Genomic DNA, 14,864 nt, shown 5'->3' on the forward strand with positions numbered 1-14,864 from the left:
CCGCAAGGCCCCTCATTTGTGGGGTCCCACAGGGGTCGATTCTCTCGCCTCTCTTGTTCAACATATATATGAAGCCGCTGGGCGAGATCATCCGTGGTTTTGGGGTGAGTTACCATCTGTACGCTGATGATACTCAGTTGTACATTTCCACCCCAAACCACCCCAACGAGGCTGTCGAAGTGATGACCCGATGTCTGGAAGCCGTACGGGTCTGGATGGATGACAGCAGGCTCAGGCTCAACCCCTCCAAGACAGAGTGGCTGTGGTTCCCGGCTTCCCGATTCAATCAGCATATTCCATCGCTGACCATCGGGGATGAGCAATTAGCCCCGGTGGAAGGGGCGCGCAACTTGGGCGTCCTCCTTGACGATCGGCTGACCTTAGAAGATCACGTGGCGACCGTGGCAAGGGGGGCGTTCCTCCAGGTTCGCCTCGTGCGCCAGTTGCGGCCCCTTTTGGACCGGGAGGCCTTGCGCACAGTCACTCACGCGCTGGTGACGTCCCGCCTGGACTACTGTAACGCTCTCTACATGGGGCTCCCCTTGAGGTGCGCCCGGAGACTGCAGTTGGTCCAGAATGCAGCCGCGCGGGTTATTATGGGGAGATCGAGATTCTCCCATATAACACCTATCCTGCGCGAGCTGCACTGGCTTCCTGTGGCCTACCGGGTGCGCTTCAAGGTACTGGTTACCATCTTCAAAGCGCTCCATGGCACAGGGCCTAGTTACCTGCGGGATCGCGTCCTGCCCCATACATCCCTGCGACCCACTCGCTCACACAGGGAGGGGCTACTCCGGGTGCCGTCCTCTAGAGAGTGCCTGGGGACGGTGCCCAGGAGTAGGGCCTTCTCTGTGGTGGGCCCTACCCTTTGGAATGACCTCCCCCCAGACATCCGGACAACAACCGATCTTCGCTCCTTCCGTATGAAGCTGAAGACCTACCTGTTTTGTCAAGCCGGCCTGGCATAACGTTACTATCTTGCCACCCCAGGTCATTTTACAATGGGAAATTTTGTTTTTAATATTTTTGGGGTTTTAAACTTTGTAAGTATGCTTATTTATGGACTTATTTTTACCTCCTCTGCACGATTTTATGGTGCTATCTTGATTATTGCTCTGTACGTCGCCCCGAGTCCCTGTGGGGAGAGGGGGCGACTAATAAGTTCAATAAAATAAATAAATAATAAATAAATAAATAGAGCCCAGAATTTTTGTTGCTCAACGAGAGAGTTGTTAAGTGAGCTTTGACCCGTGTTACGACCTTCCACGCCAGAGTTGTTCAGTGATTAAGTTAGTAACATGGTTCTTAAGTGAATCTGGCTTCCCCATTGACTTTCCTTGACAGAAGCCAGTTGGGAAAGTTGCAAAAGAGGATTTCGTGACCCCAAGACACTGCAATTGTCATAAATATGAGCCAGTTGCCAAACATCTGAATTTTGATCATGGGAGGTATGGAGCACACTTTCATAAGTGTGAAAAATGGTCATAATGCACTTTTTTTCAATGCCATTGTCTTCTCACCAAGGCTTCCCAAGATCATGAAGCTGACTCCTCGTCCCGATAAAACCCCTTTTATTTCAATTAAAGGGAATTCCTCTCCAGCAAAGTCCCAGCCAACAGTCTTTCATGAGATTTCACAACTACAGACCTTTATCAGGCTTGGAGAGCTGCCAGGCCGATATCTTCTAAATTCCACGCTGTAGCAGCAATTCCTTGGCAAGAAGTCAGGAACAGCTCTTCACCCTCATGAACTGAACTCCTGCAAACTCCACTCCCCTTTTGGTCCTCTTCATTCCCTACGGGAGGGGCCATTCATGGTCCACCTGTGACTTTAACTCCTGAGTCGGCCCTTGTTCCTTAGCTGTTCCCTTCTCCTGGCAGCTCTGCGCATGCGCGCACTGGGAACAGGCTCCAGCTGTTCGTCTGCCTCACCGATGTCTGACTCTGAAGGCAGCTGATAACTGGCATACGGCCCTGGCCCCACCTCTACCTCCAACACAGAGCCCTCATCAGAGCCTTCCGCAGACTCCAGGACTGGCCCAGGTTCCTCATGGGCCACAACACGTTGTAACTTCGGAGGGTCACTAAACGAACTGTCGTAAGACAAAGACTATCTGAATTTATTCCTTAGCCGATTGGCCAAGATCAATGCCGGTTCTCTGTCGATCTCCAAACACGCAATGCCTATCAAGGCCCAGCTATCACCTCCTCAAGAACAGCCTTCCTGATCTTGTCTAAAAACAAGGTGACCTACCTGTGAAACTCATGTATTTCTGGCTGTTGGAAGTCTTTTTGGAGTTGTAGAATTCGAGAACGTCCAGGACGGCTTGAGGATTCTTCTTCTGCTCCAGTTTGGTGATGTTGGATGTCTGAAGCAAGCGGACCCATTGCTCTGGCATGCCCTGGAAATAATAATAAGAACAAACGATTAGCATTGTCTGCTATCCCATGTAACGTGTTGCCTGAACACATTCTGCAACTTATGGTTGACTAAGCTATACAGGTAGCCTTCAAAAGATACAGGCCACTCGCTGGAAGACAGCAAAGTCCACATTTTGGACAGAGAAGATCGCTGGTTGGAAAGAGGGGTCAAAGAGGCCATCTAGGTCAAAATTGAACGTCCCTCTCTCAATAGAGGGGGAAGGATACGACATCGTCTATCTGTCAGGGTTCCAAATAGCATCCAAAATTAAATCAGAGTCCGAGGCAAAGAATTGCTCAAAGTTCCAATTTATTTGTACCACAATGTTATTCCACAACTGGTAGCTTCACGGCCTACACTAGAAGCGAAGCCTGTCATTCTTACTGTAAGTTCGCCTGTCACGGCATCAAATCCAACGTGGATCGTGTGTTCGAAGTCTGACGGGAGGGAGATCTCCAGCCGTTCTTTCTCCTTCTTCTTGTTGGCTGTCATGAAAAAGAAACCAAACTTTACAACAAAGAGTAAAAGGTTCTACATTTAGGCAAGAAAAACAGAATGCACAGGTGCAGTATAGGTGGTACCTGGCTCAATAGTAGTAATTGTAAGAGGGATCTTGGAGTCCTAGTGGACAACCATTTAAATAGGAGCCAGCCGTGTGCAGCAGCTGCCAAAAAAGCCAACACAGTTCTAGGCTGCATCAAGAGAGGGAGAGAATCAAGATCACGTGAAGGGTTAATACCACTTTATAAGGCCTTGGTAAGGCCACATTTGGAATACTGCATTCAGTTTTGGTCACCACGATGTAGAAAAGATGTGGAGACTCTAGAAAGAGTGCAGAGAAGAGCAACAAAGAGGATTAGGAGACTGGAGGGTAAAACATATGAAGAACGGTTGCAGGAACTGGGTATGTCTAGTTTAATGAACACTGGAAGTTTTTAAGGAGATGTTGGATAACCATTTATCTGAAGTGGTGTAGGTTTCCTGCCTAAGCAGGGGGTTGGACTAGTGGATCTCCAAGGTCCCTTCCAACTCTGTTATTCAATTCTACTCTAAGGTGTGTGTGGACTTCAACTCCCAGAATTCCCCAGCCAGCCTGACAAGAAAAGTCCCCAAATGGGGCAAACTTATTTAACAACTGCCTGGCTTAGCAACAGAAATTTGGGTTGTAATCAAAAGGGCTATTTTGTAGTTTAGATCCATATGTCAAGCTTTTGCTAATTAACCCCAAGAAGTCTTAGTAGATCCGGGGATTTTCTGTAACTCCTGGATCAACCAATGAGAGATTAGGGAGGGGCTTTTGAGTGGATAAAAGCAAATTTTGGGCTTCCTTGGTGGAATTTGCACAGAGGAAACCCAAGAGGAGATGGGAGCCAAGTTAGAAAGTTCTGGTAAGTTCTATAAAAAGAGTTTATTAAAAAGAAGTGGCTTGCTTAGATTCCCACAACATTGCTGGAATTGAATTAGTTAAAGTCCTAATATCTACAGAAGCCCAGCATGCTAAATTAGGTTAGTTTGTTCCTGGCTTAACATTTTGCACTGACCTTGGGTTGTGGCCCATCAGTGGAGCTGGTGGCAAACAGTGAGGAGTTTGGGGAGGAACATGTGCCAGTCCTGGAGTCTGGGGAAGGCTCTGATGAGGGCTCTGTGCCGGAGGCAGAGTGGGGGCCAGGGCCGTCTGACAGTTATCAGCTGCCTTCGGAGTTTTGGAGTTGGAGATCAGTGGGGCAGAAGAACAGCTGGAGCCTGTTCCCAGTGTGCGCATGCACAGAGTTGCCAGGAGAAGGAAACGGCTAAGAGACAAGGGTTGACTTGGGAGTAAGGCCACAGGTGGACGTTGAACGGCCCCTCCCATAGGTAATAAAGAGGAGTGAAAGGGGAGAGGAGTTTGCAGGAGACAATTCAATTCATTACGGTGAAGATCCCTTCCTGACTTCTTGCCAAGTAATTGCTGCTACAGCATGGAGTTTGGAAGATATCGGCCTGGTAGCTCTCCAAGCCTGATAAAGATCCATAGTTGTGAAATCTCACGAAAGACTCTTGGCCAGGACTTTGCTGGAGATGAATTTCCTTTAACCTAAATAAAAGAGGTTTTATTGGGACGAGGAGTCGGCTTCATAATCTTGGGAAGCCTGGATCAGAACACCTTATCTGTGGTTAGTTTTTGATTCAGTATCTTGTGTGAATCCAGAAAACAGGTTAATTACATGAGCAGCTGAAGGCAAAATGCTGGTGACTTTGTTGCTGGGTATGTATTGTGTGAACCCAGCTTAATGTGGACTGTAAACCACAATTTGTGGCTTAATGTGTTCTACATTCTCAGTGATTGTTTGCTTGGCAATCTATAGCTAAGGAAATCGTGGCTTGGTATTTCATTTGAAACTGACCATAATGTGGCTGGTTTGATGGTGGTTTATTGAGTGTACAGAGAGTCCTTGACGTACGAACACAGTTGAGCCCAGGATTTCTGTTGCTAAGCAAGAAATTTGTTAACTGAGGTTTACGACCTTTCACTGCAGTTGTTAAGTGAGTCACATGGTTGTTAAGTGAATCTGGCGTCCCCATTTTCTTTGCTTGACAGAAGGTTGCAAAAGGGGATCACATGACCCCAGGATACTCCAACTGTCGTAAATGTGAGTTAGTTGTCAAGCATATGAATGTAAATCAAATGACCATGGGATAATGCAACGGTCATAAGTGTGAAAATGGTCATATAAGTCATTTTTTTTCAGTGCCATTGTAGCTTTGGATGGTCACTAAATGAACTGATATAAATCGAGGACTACCTGTAGCGATAGTTATTAAAAGGGGCATCTGTGCCTAATTTTACGGTCTTTTTAGCAGTAGTTAAGTGATTGTTGCAGTCATTAAGTGAAGCCATTGTTTGCTATTTTTTGCTGGAAGCAGGAAGTAAATTCCAGTTCCTGGCAAAAGTGTCAATTGCTAGCCATCAGGTGGCAAAGAAATACAATAATTACAAAAATAATTATTCCCCTGATGAATTTTATTTTGCTTAATTTGGTTTCTTTTTTCTTTTTTTTAAATTTATACTTACACATTTTTTCCTTTAATATACAAAAGCGCTTAATCAATTGTTTTGTCTGAGTCCATTTACTTTTACAAAATAATAACTGTGCTAGTAATAATAAACATAGTAATAGTGATAATAACATGAGCCAGCCGTGTGCAGCAGCTGCCAAAAAAGCCAACATGGTTCTAGGCTGCATCAACAGAGGGATGGAATCAAGATCACATGAAGGGTTAATACCACTTTATCAGGCCTTGGTAAGGCCACACTTGGAATCCTGCATTCAGTTTTGGCCGCCACCATGTAGAAAAGATGTGGAGACTTTAGAAAGAGTGCAGAGAAGAGCAACAAAGAGGATTAGGGGACTGGAGGCTAAAACATATGAAGAACGGTTGCAGGAACTGGGTATGTCTAGTTTAATGAAAAGAAGGACTAGGGGAGACATGATAGCAGTCTTCCAATATCTCAGGGGTTGCCACAAAGAAGAGGGAGTCAAACTATTCTCCAAGGCACCTGAGGGTAAAACAAGAAGCAATGGGTGGAAACTAATCAAGGAGAGAAGCAGCTTAGAATTGAGGAGGAATTTCCTGAGAGTTAGAACAATTAACCAGTGGAACAGCTTGCCTCCAGAAGTTGTGAATGCCCCAACACTGGACGTTTTTAAGAAGAGACTGGATAACCATTTTTCTGATAGTGGTGTAGGGTTTCCTGTCTAAGCGGGGTTGGACTAGAAGACCTCCAAGGTCCCTTCCAACTCTGTTATTCTATTTGATTCTTATAATGCTTGCTTATATGTGATAATAATATTTCATCGTTAACTTTTACATAACAATAATCTTTTACCTTCTAATTTCTACCTCTATTAACTAAGCAAAGATAAAATAAGTCCCATGTTAAAGTAATACAATACAATAGCAGAATTGGAAGGGACGTTGGAGGTCTTCTAGTCCAACCCTCTGCCTAGGCAGGAAACCCTATACTGTTCCAGACAAATGGCTATCCAACATCTTCTTGAAGACTTCCAGTGTTGGGGCATTCACAACTTCTGGAGGCAAGCTGTTCCACTGATTAATTCTTCTAACTCTCAGGAAATTTCTCCTCAGTTCTAAGTTGCTTCTCTCCTTGATTAGTTTCCACCCATTGCTTCTACTCCTGCCCTCAGGTGCTTTGGAGAATAGCTTGACTCCCTCTTCTTTGTGGCAACCCCTGAGATATTGGAAGACTGCTATCATGTCTCCCCTGGTCCTTCTTTTCATTAAACTAGACATACCCAATTCCAGCAACCGTTCTTCATATGTTTTATCCTCCAGTCCCCTAATCCTCTTTGTTGCTCTTCTCTGCACTCTTTCCAGAGTCTCCACATCTTTTCTACATCGTGGTGACCAAAACTGAATGCAGTATTCCAAGTGTGGCCTTACCAAGGCCTTATAAAGTGGCATTAACACTGTTAGATACTTGCTCTAACTTGAGTGGTTTCCACCCAGGTCCTCTGTTCTGCCGGGAACAGTCGTTTAATCCTACTGGTCGAAGGGTCTGACAACTCCCTATAAAAGGGCTGCTGTCAGAGTCAACCTTCGCTGGATGGTTCTCACTTCTTGTACTTAATAAAGAGCTGTTGTTACCATTAAGCCTGTGTGTGCCTCTCCATTGCCCATCTAACAAACACTTCACGTGATCTTAATGTTATCAAGATTGAGAAAAACAGGGGTTAGCTTTTGCAGACTTAAACCTGGCCACGCTTGCGGGGACTTTTGGCATCGTAACCCCTGCACATCAACAGGTCACCAACTTCAGGAAAATCATCTCTCGAGAATCTATTTTCTGCCTTTTATAATAAGCAGTTTAAAAAACTGGGCAGCAGCGAGGATTAAGAATTCAATTAATTGGCTTGCAAATTTCTTAAGTAAGCAGACATTTAAATTCCTGGTTTAAGAAGGCTTACAAAAGTGTAAAAAGCAAGCAATGGGGTTACTACGAACAAGAGCTGGGCTAGGGAAGTATTAGAATATTAATGATTCCCAACCCTTTATGCGGTCTAAAACAACCTGTTTTGCAGGAAGATTCCTGAGTTTAAAAGAATTAATGATTTCATGGCCTGCTGAGCTAACAGACATTACGGTATATATTCAGGGATAAGCCTATCCACAGATAAAGGGACCTTTGAAATTTTCATATGGCTTAATTTTTTTACAATTGGCTTACCCCCTGGGTAATCCACGGATTATCCATTTTTCAGGGTGTTTTGCTTAAAAATTTGAGAGTCAGCTTATCCGTGGATGGGCTTACTGGAAGTAAAGCTTGTCCTCGACTTACGACCACAATGCTAGCCCAAAATTTCTGTTGCTAAGTGAAACATTCGTTAAGTGAGCTTCGGATCAGTTTACAACCTTTCTTGCCACAGTTCTTAAGTGAATCACGGCTGTTGTTAACTCAGTAACACGGTTGTTCAGTGAATCTGGCTTCCCCCATTGACTTTGCTTGTCGGAAGGACACAAAATGGGGACATGGTGACCGTCATAAATATGAAACAATGGTCAAGTATCTGAATTTGGACCACGTGACCACGGGAATGGTGTGACGGTCGTAAGTGTGAAACATGGTCATGTAAGTCACTCTGTTCAGGGCCGTTGTAATTTCAAATGGTCACTGAGCGAAAGGTTGTAAGTCGAGGACTGCCCATCCTTGCAAAAGATCTCTAAAGTCAGGAAAGAATGCTGAAATTCCAGCATTCATAGGAAAATAGCAATAGCACTTAGACTTATATACCGCTTCAGTGCTTTTACAGCCCTCTCTAAGCGGTTTACAGAGTCAGCCTCTTGACCCCAACAATCTGGGTCCTCATTTAACCGACCTCGGAAGGACGGAAGGCTGAGTCAACCATGAGCTGGGTGAGATTTGAACCGCCAAATTGCAGTCAGTCTGCAGCAGGGGTGGGTTTCAAAAATGTTTGCTACCGGTTTGTGGTTGTGGATAGATTGGAGGGGGGGAGGCATGTGACTAGGTGGGCATGGCCAACTTGACATCACGCACAATTCAGTCACATGACACCCTCCCTCACCAAACCATGCGTACCGAAACAGTGGCGAAAAGTTTTGATGTGTGTGTGTGTGGGGGGGAGGCTCTCCGGAGCTAAGGAAGCGCCTGCAAACTACCCAGTAAGAAAAAAACGTTTTTGTTCTCCTGGGCCCCCAGAAACACTCTACAGGCTTCAGCAGGGTTGGGGGAAGGCAAAAATGCCCCCGTTTTAAAAAACGGGGCATTTTTGCCTTTCCCCAGCCCTGCTGAAGCCTGCAGAGTGCCTCTGGAGGATGGGGGAGAGCAAAAACTCCTCCGTTTTTGCGAAAAACACCCAATTTCTGGGACTGGCATGCGCACACCATTAAAAAAAAAGGGGGGGTTTACATTTTTTCATTGAAGATTGTTCTGCGCATGTGCAGAACAGAAAATAAAGATGGCGGCGCCCAGGATAGAACCGGTTACGGTCATGTGTCCGGTCGAGTTACTACCTATTGGGCCGAAGCGGTCCGAACCCATCTCTGGTCTGCAGTCAGCAGACGTAGCCTGCAGTACTGCACTCTAAGCACTGTGCGATCTCCAGGGGGAAATGACTGCCTTGCTTCAAACTGAGACAGTTTCACAATACTTTACTTCTTTTAAAAACTTTTTTTTTTTTAGGGATCTGAAAATTGAAACCGATGGGTACGAATTGGGAGCAGGAAACGCGACGCTATGAGCAAGCAGAGAAGTTCCTCCAATTGAAGATGGAAATCATTTTCGCTCAGGGGTATTCTGTTAAAAAAAACCTGCACTAAATATACTTTCCTTTTGTGCTACTGCTAATCCCACTGTATTCTGGAGGTCTGGTACAATTCTCCTTCCCTGCTTTTTCCCTTATGTTTTATGCTTTCCAATTCGCTAAAGGTAGTCTCGGACTTACAACAGTTCATTTACAAAGGCACTGGAAAAAAGTGACTTTTTCACACTTAGGACCCTTGCAGCCTCGCAATCCCCTTTTTCTGATAAGCAAAGTCAACGGGGAAGCCAGATTCATTTAACAACGGTGCTATTTCCTGAACAACTGAAGCGATTCACTTAACAACTGTGGCAAGAAAGGTTGTAAAATGGGGCAAAATTCATTTCACTTAGCAATAGAAATTTTGGGCTCAGTTGTGGTCATAAATGAGAGGAATATTCCCTGTACTGCACTCGGAATATGTTGGGTTTACTAGGGGAAATAGGATTTAAGCAAACCTAAAATAAAAGTCTCAATGGATTATATTTTTCTGAAACTTGGTGCAACTTTTTAACTCAAGTTTAGAACCCAACATTCTGGACTGCAAAGTTTTTCAAAACTATTTGTAACTTTTTTCGACTCAGTTGTGACTTCGAAGTCACACAGTTGTTAAGTGAGTTTTGTCCCATTTTAAAAACTTTCTAGCCACAGTTGTTAAGTGCATCAATTGTTAAATTAGTAACACAGTTGTTAAGCTGTTACATGGTCGTAAGTGTGAAAAACAGTCACTTTTTTAATGCCATTGTAACTTTTTAAACATTGTAACAGCGTTCCATGCACTTTCAGCGTTTAGTCATGCCGGCCACATGACCATGAAGATGTGTTCGGACAGCGCTGGCTCCTTGGCTTTGAAATGGAGATGAGCACCGCCCCCTAGAGTCGAGAACGACTAGCACATATGTACGAGGGGAACCTTTACCTTTAAACAAATTGTTGTTAAGTCGAGGACTACCTATTTGCAGGTTAAATGATATGGGCTGCAGAGATTCAGAGAACCACTAGATGGCATCAGAGAGAGAGAGAGAGAGAGACAGAATTTGCTTACACTCTGCTGCCACTAGTGACTGCCTTGATATTTGCAGTTGCCTTTATCGATATGTAAAACATGTAATAAATTGCTTGGGGATTTTTCTCCATCTGCTGAAAGTAATGCGGCCCACACTCCATCTCATGTAAGGAAGTCTGACAGACAGATCTGCCTTAAAAGGGGCAAGCAGCCATCCAACTGGTAAAGCATCTTGCAGCACCAGCTGGAAAAAAAATTAAATAACCCCCCACCGATTCCTGAGGAACCTAATGCAATAAGTTAGTTCCTTTTTCAGGTTGCACAACCGAAAACGGAAGTAATTCTGCCGCTGCAGATGAATGGCAGAAAGAGGAAGAGAACTCTGCGTTGATACAGAGTGAGAACTGGGGATGGTATTTTAAAAAAAACATTAACCACTCAGGGACAGAATTGATTTTTTAAAAAAAAACCTTTATTAAAAAAAAAACTTCTGACTGGTTTGGCCTGCTTTCATCGTGCTTCTAAACCAATCTATATCCTTACTGTTTCTTTATTTCTCTTATTTTTAAAAAAAATTGTGGGAGGAATCCTGCATGTAAAAAATTAGCATGTAGAGGGTAAAAATACTGTAGCTTTAAATCATCCGAAATAAGAATTCAGGACCCTGCTTCTGCCAGCACAGTCCAACTTAGCCTACAAAATATCATTTCAGTCTTTCAATCAGTGATTTTTTTTTAAAAAAACTGGCTTAATATTTTTTAATTTGTTTTTTCTTATTATGGATTATGATGGATTTAGTTAGTCATATCTCGATATTTACATTTTCTCTTTATATACTGTATATATACATATATATTTACATAACCAGTTTTTATGGTTTTTTTGTAGATTTGTCTATGGGTGTGTCTATCTATCTATCTATCTATCTATCTATCTATCTATCTATCTATCTATCTATCTATCATCTATCTATCTATCTATCATCTATCTATCTATCATCTATCTATCTATCATCTATCTATCATCTATCTATCTATCTATCTATCTATCTATCTATCTATCTATCTATCTATCTATCTATCATCTATCTATCTATTATCTATGTATGTATCTATCTATCATCTATCTATCTATCTATCTATCTATCTATCTATCTCTATCTATCTATCTATCTATCTATCTATCTATCTATCATCTATCTATCTATTATCTATGTATGTATCTATCTATCATCTATCTATCTATCTATCTATCTATCTATCTATCTATCTATCTATCTCTATCTATCTATCTATCTATCTATCCTATACCATCTTATTATGTATGTATGTCAGAGGGACATGATGGCTCAGTGGCTAAGACGCTGAGCTTCTTGATCAGATAGTTCGGCAGTTTGAATCCTTAGCACTGCGTAATGGAGTGAGCTCCCTTGACTTTTCCCAGCTTCTGTCAATCTAGCAATCCGAAAGCACGTAAAAAATGCAAGTAGAAAAATAGGAACCACCTTTGGTGGCTGGGGAATTCTGGGAGTTCTTACAGGTCTTAAAAGGGCAGAGATTGGGGGCAGAGAATTCTGGGACTTGAAGTCCACAGGTCTTAAAGGGGCAGAGAATTCTGGGAGTTGAAGTCCACAGGTCTTAAAGGGGCAAAGACTGAGAAACACTGATTTAACTCAAAACAAAAACAAAAGGATTCTTATAAAAAGAAAAAAAAAGGAAGAATGAAAGAAATTGCAATATCTTTGTCTCCAGGCAGGATGGAGCGATAAAAACGATCTCTCCTTTTCTTTTCTTCTGGGTTAGGAGGCAGGGGTTTCGAGCCATGGTTGAGGGTACCGACATCTTTGCTGCTGGAGCAGATCATGGTGCTTGTATTCCGCATGGGAGGGGCCGGCCGCTTGTCTTCTGGGTTGAGGCCACTGTTGGACATCTTCAGCGGCAGCTACAGCTAGGATGGAGAAGAAAGGACGTAAAATGAGGACCAAGCCAGGCAAATGCTGTACTTCCAACCGGCAGCAAAATTGGACAAAATGGGGAAGGAATTGGCGTTTCTCACACCCCCACAGGGTCTAAAAATATTTAAGTGTGACTAACAGGTATTTCATTTTAACTTTGGGCGCTGGTGTTGTGGCCCGCCAGCAACCAGCGGATCTGGCAGCATATTCGACAGTGAGGAGGTTGGGGGGGAAGATGCACCAGTCCTGGAGTCTGGGGAAGGCTCTGATGAGGGCTCTGTGCCGGAGGCAGAGAAGGAGCCAAGGCCGTCCGACAGTTATCAGCTGCCTTCGGAGTCAGAGATCAGTGGGGCAGAAGAACAGCTGGAGCCTGTTTCCATTGGGCGCTTGTGCAGAGCTGCCGGGAGAAGGGAACAGCTAAGGAACAGGGGTCGACTCGGGAGTAAAGGCACAGGTGGACAGTGAATGGCCCCTCCCATAGGGAATAAAGAGGAGCAAAAGGGGACTGGAGTTTGCAGGAGTTCAGTTCATGAGGGTGAAGAGCTGTTCCTGACTTCTTGCCAAGGAATTGCTGCTACAGCATGGCATTTAGAAGATATCGGCCTGGCAGCTCTCCAAGCCTGATCAAGGTCTGTAGTTGTGAAATCTCACGAAAGAGACTTTGCTGGAGAGGAATTCCCTTTAACCTAAATAAAAGAGGTTTTATCGGGACGAGGAGTAAGCTTTATGAACTTGGGAAGCCTTGGTCAGAATAGCTTGGCAATTGACTCACACTTGGTTTTCCCAATCACTTTGTTTGTCAGAAGATAGAAATAGGGGATCACATGACCCTGGGACACTGCAACCGTCATAAATACCAGTCAGTTGTCAAGCATCCAAATAGTAAATCATGTGACCGTGGGGATGCTGCAACGGTCGTTAAGTGTGAAAAACAGTCATTGGCGACTTTTTGCCATGGGGTGGTAACTTTGAACGGTCACCAAATGGACCGTTGTCACTCGAGGACTATCTGTATCTGCTGCGAACTCCAGGTAAGTGACAGGAAGGGCATCCGGCCAGTAAATGCTCAGCTCCATCCAGTCATCCCGACTCCACCACAAGTTAAGGAGGGATTACAGAAAAAAAATTGAATCCATTCTTTGCACTGGCTTTTTTTGTAGAAAGTAAAACCCATTTTCTGGCAAAAATATATATCCCAAATTAAAGGCACGGTCGCCGGTAGCTGAATGGCCGTAAATACTTGACACACACCGAAACAACACCTAATCAGTGGAACGACTTGCCTCCAGAAATTGTGGGTGCGTCACCACTGGAGGTTTTTAAGAATAAACTGAACAATCATTTGTTCGAAGTGGTATACGGTTTCCTGCTTCAACAGGGGGTTGGACTAGAAGACCTCCAAGGTCCCCTCCAGCTCTGTTATTCTTAAAGTGGCTAATGGTTAGGGCAGTGATAGCAAACCTATGGCACGCATGCCAGAGGTGGCACGCAGCCATTTCTGTGAGAACACACACGGTTGCCAGCTACTCTCCACGGGCACTGGAGCACCAGAAAATGGCCTGAAAACGGCTCAAAAACGCCCCAAAATCCCGGGGCCATTTCAGGGCCATTTTCAGGCTGTTTTTCGTGCCGTTTTCAGGTACCAAATTTTTTGGAGTATAAGACGCACCTTTTTTCCTCAAAAAAGAGGCTGAAAATCTGGGTGCGTCTTATACACCGAATACAGCATTTTTTGCCTCCCGAAACCAAGCCCCCTTCACCAAAATGGCCGTGCATACCCTTATGGAGGCTTTCAGAGAGCTCCCGGGGGGCTGGGGAGGGCAGAAATGAGCAAGAAACGAGCCGTTTTTGCCTCCCCCCCCCCCCCGCAGCACTCTATAACCCTCCATAAGGCTATGCATGCATTTTGTGGGACAAAAATCAGCTCCGTTTTTGTGAAAAACGGGCTGGTTTTTTGCTCCCCGCCCCCCCACTTCAAGGCTATTCATGCCTTTTATGGGCCCGTTTTCGGGAGGTTTGCAGAGTGCAAAACTTTTTTTTCCCCCCTTTTGGAAAGCTCTTTAACTGATTGATGAGAATTAGATTGATCAAGTGCTGTGCCAGCAGAAACACCTACCTATCTACTGTATTTCTCTCTCTCTCTATTTCTCTCTCTATCCCTCTACCTACCTACTCTCTCTCTCTCTCCCCCACATACCTAGTGTATTTCTCTCACTATTTCGCTCTCTCTCTACCCCTTTATCTACCTACCTAACTAACTACTCTCTCTCCCTATCTACTGTATTTCTCTCTATCCCTCTACCTACCTACCTACACACTCTCTCTCTCCCTATCTACCTACTGTATTTCTCTCTCTCTTTCTCTCTCTATTCCTTTCTCTACCTAACTACCTCACTACTCTCTCCCCCCTACCTATCTACTGTATTTCTCTCTCTATCTCTTTCTCCCTCTCTCTCTATCCCTTTCTCTACCTACCTACCTAATTACTCTTTCTCTCCCTATCTACTGTATTTCTCTCTCTCTCTCTATTTCTCTCTCTCTCTATCCCTTTATCTACCTCCCTACCTCCCTAATTACTTTCTCTCCCTACCTAGCTATCTACTGTATTTCTCTCCCTCTCTCCCTCTCCCTTTATCTACCTACTTAACTACTCTCTCTCTCCCTA

General features: G+C 44.2%; 1 protein-coding gene across 1 annotated transcript in view; it reads right to left on the reverse strand.

The window, feature by feature from the left end:
• LOC309398015 (serine/threonine-protein kinase PAK 1-like) overlaps positions 1 to 12,174 on the reverse strand; it is a gene marked incomplete at both ends in the record, with an annotated part of 31,563 nt that extends 19,389 nt beyond the window's left edge. The window contains 3 exons of the mRNA XM_081964498.1: positions 2,254 to 2,401; positions 2,806 to 2,906; positions 11,985 to 12,174. Of these exons, the coding sequence (XP_081820624.1) occupies positions 2,254 to 2,401; positions 2,806 to 2,906; positions 11,985 to 12,174 (439 nt within the window). The remainder of the gene's footprint in view (positions 1 to 2,253; positions 2,402 to 2,805; positions 2,907 to 11,984) is intronic.
• Positions 12,175 to 14,864: the final 2,690 nt, after the last annotated feature.

This window comes from Natrix helvetica (genome assembly GCF_964273705.1).
Source record: "Natrix helvetica genome assembly, chromosome: 12".
Taxonomy (NCBI): domain Eukaryota; kingdom Metazoa; phylum Chordata; class Lepidosauria; order Squamata; family Natricidae; genus Natrix; species Natrix helvetica.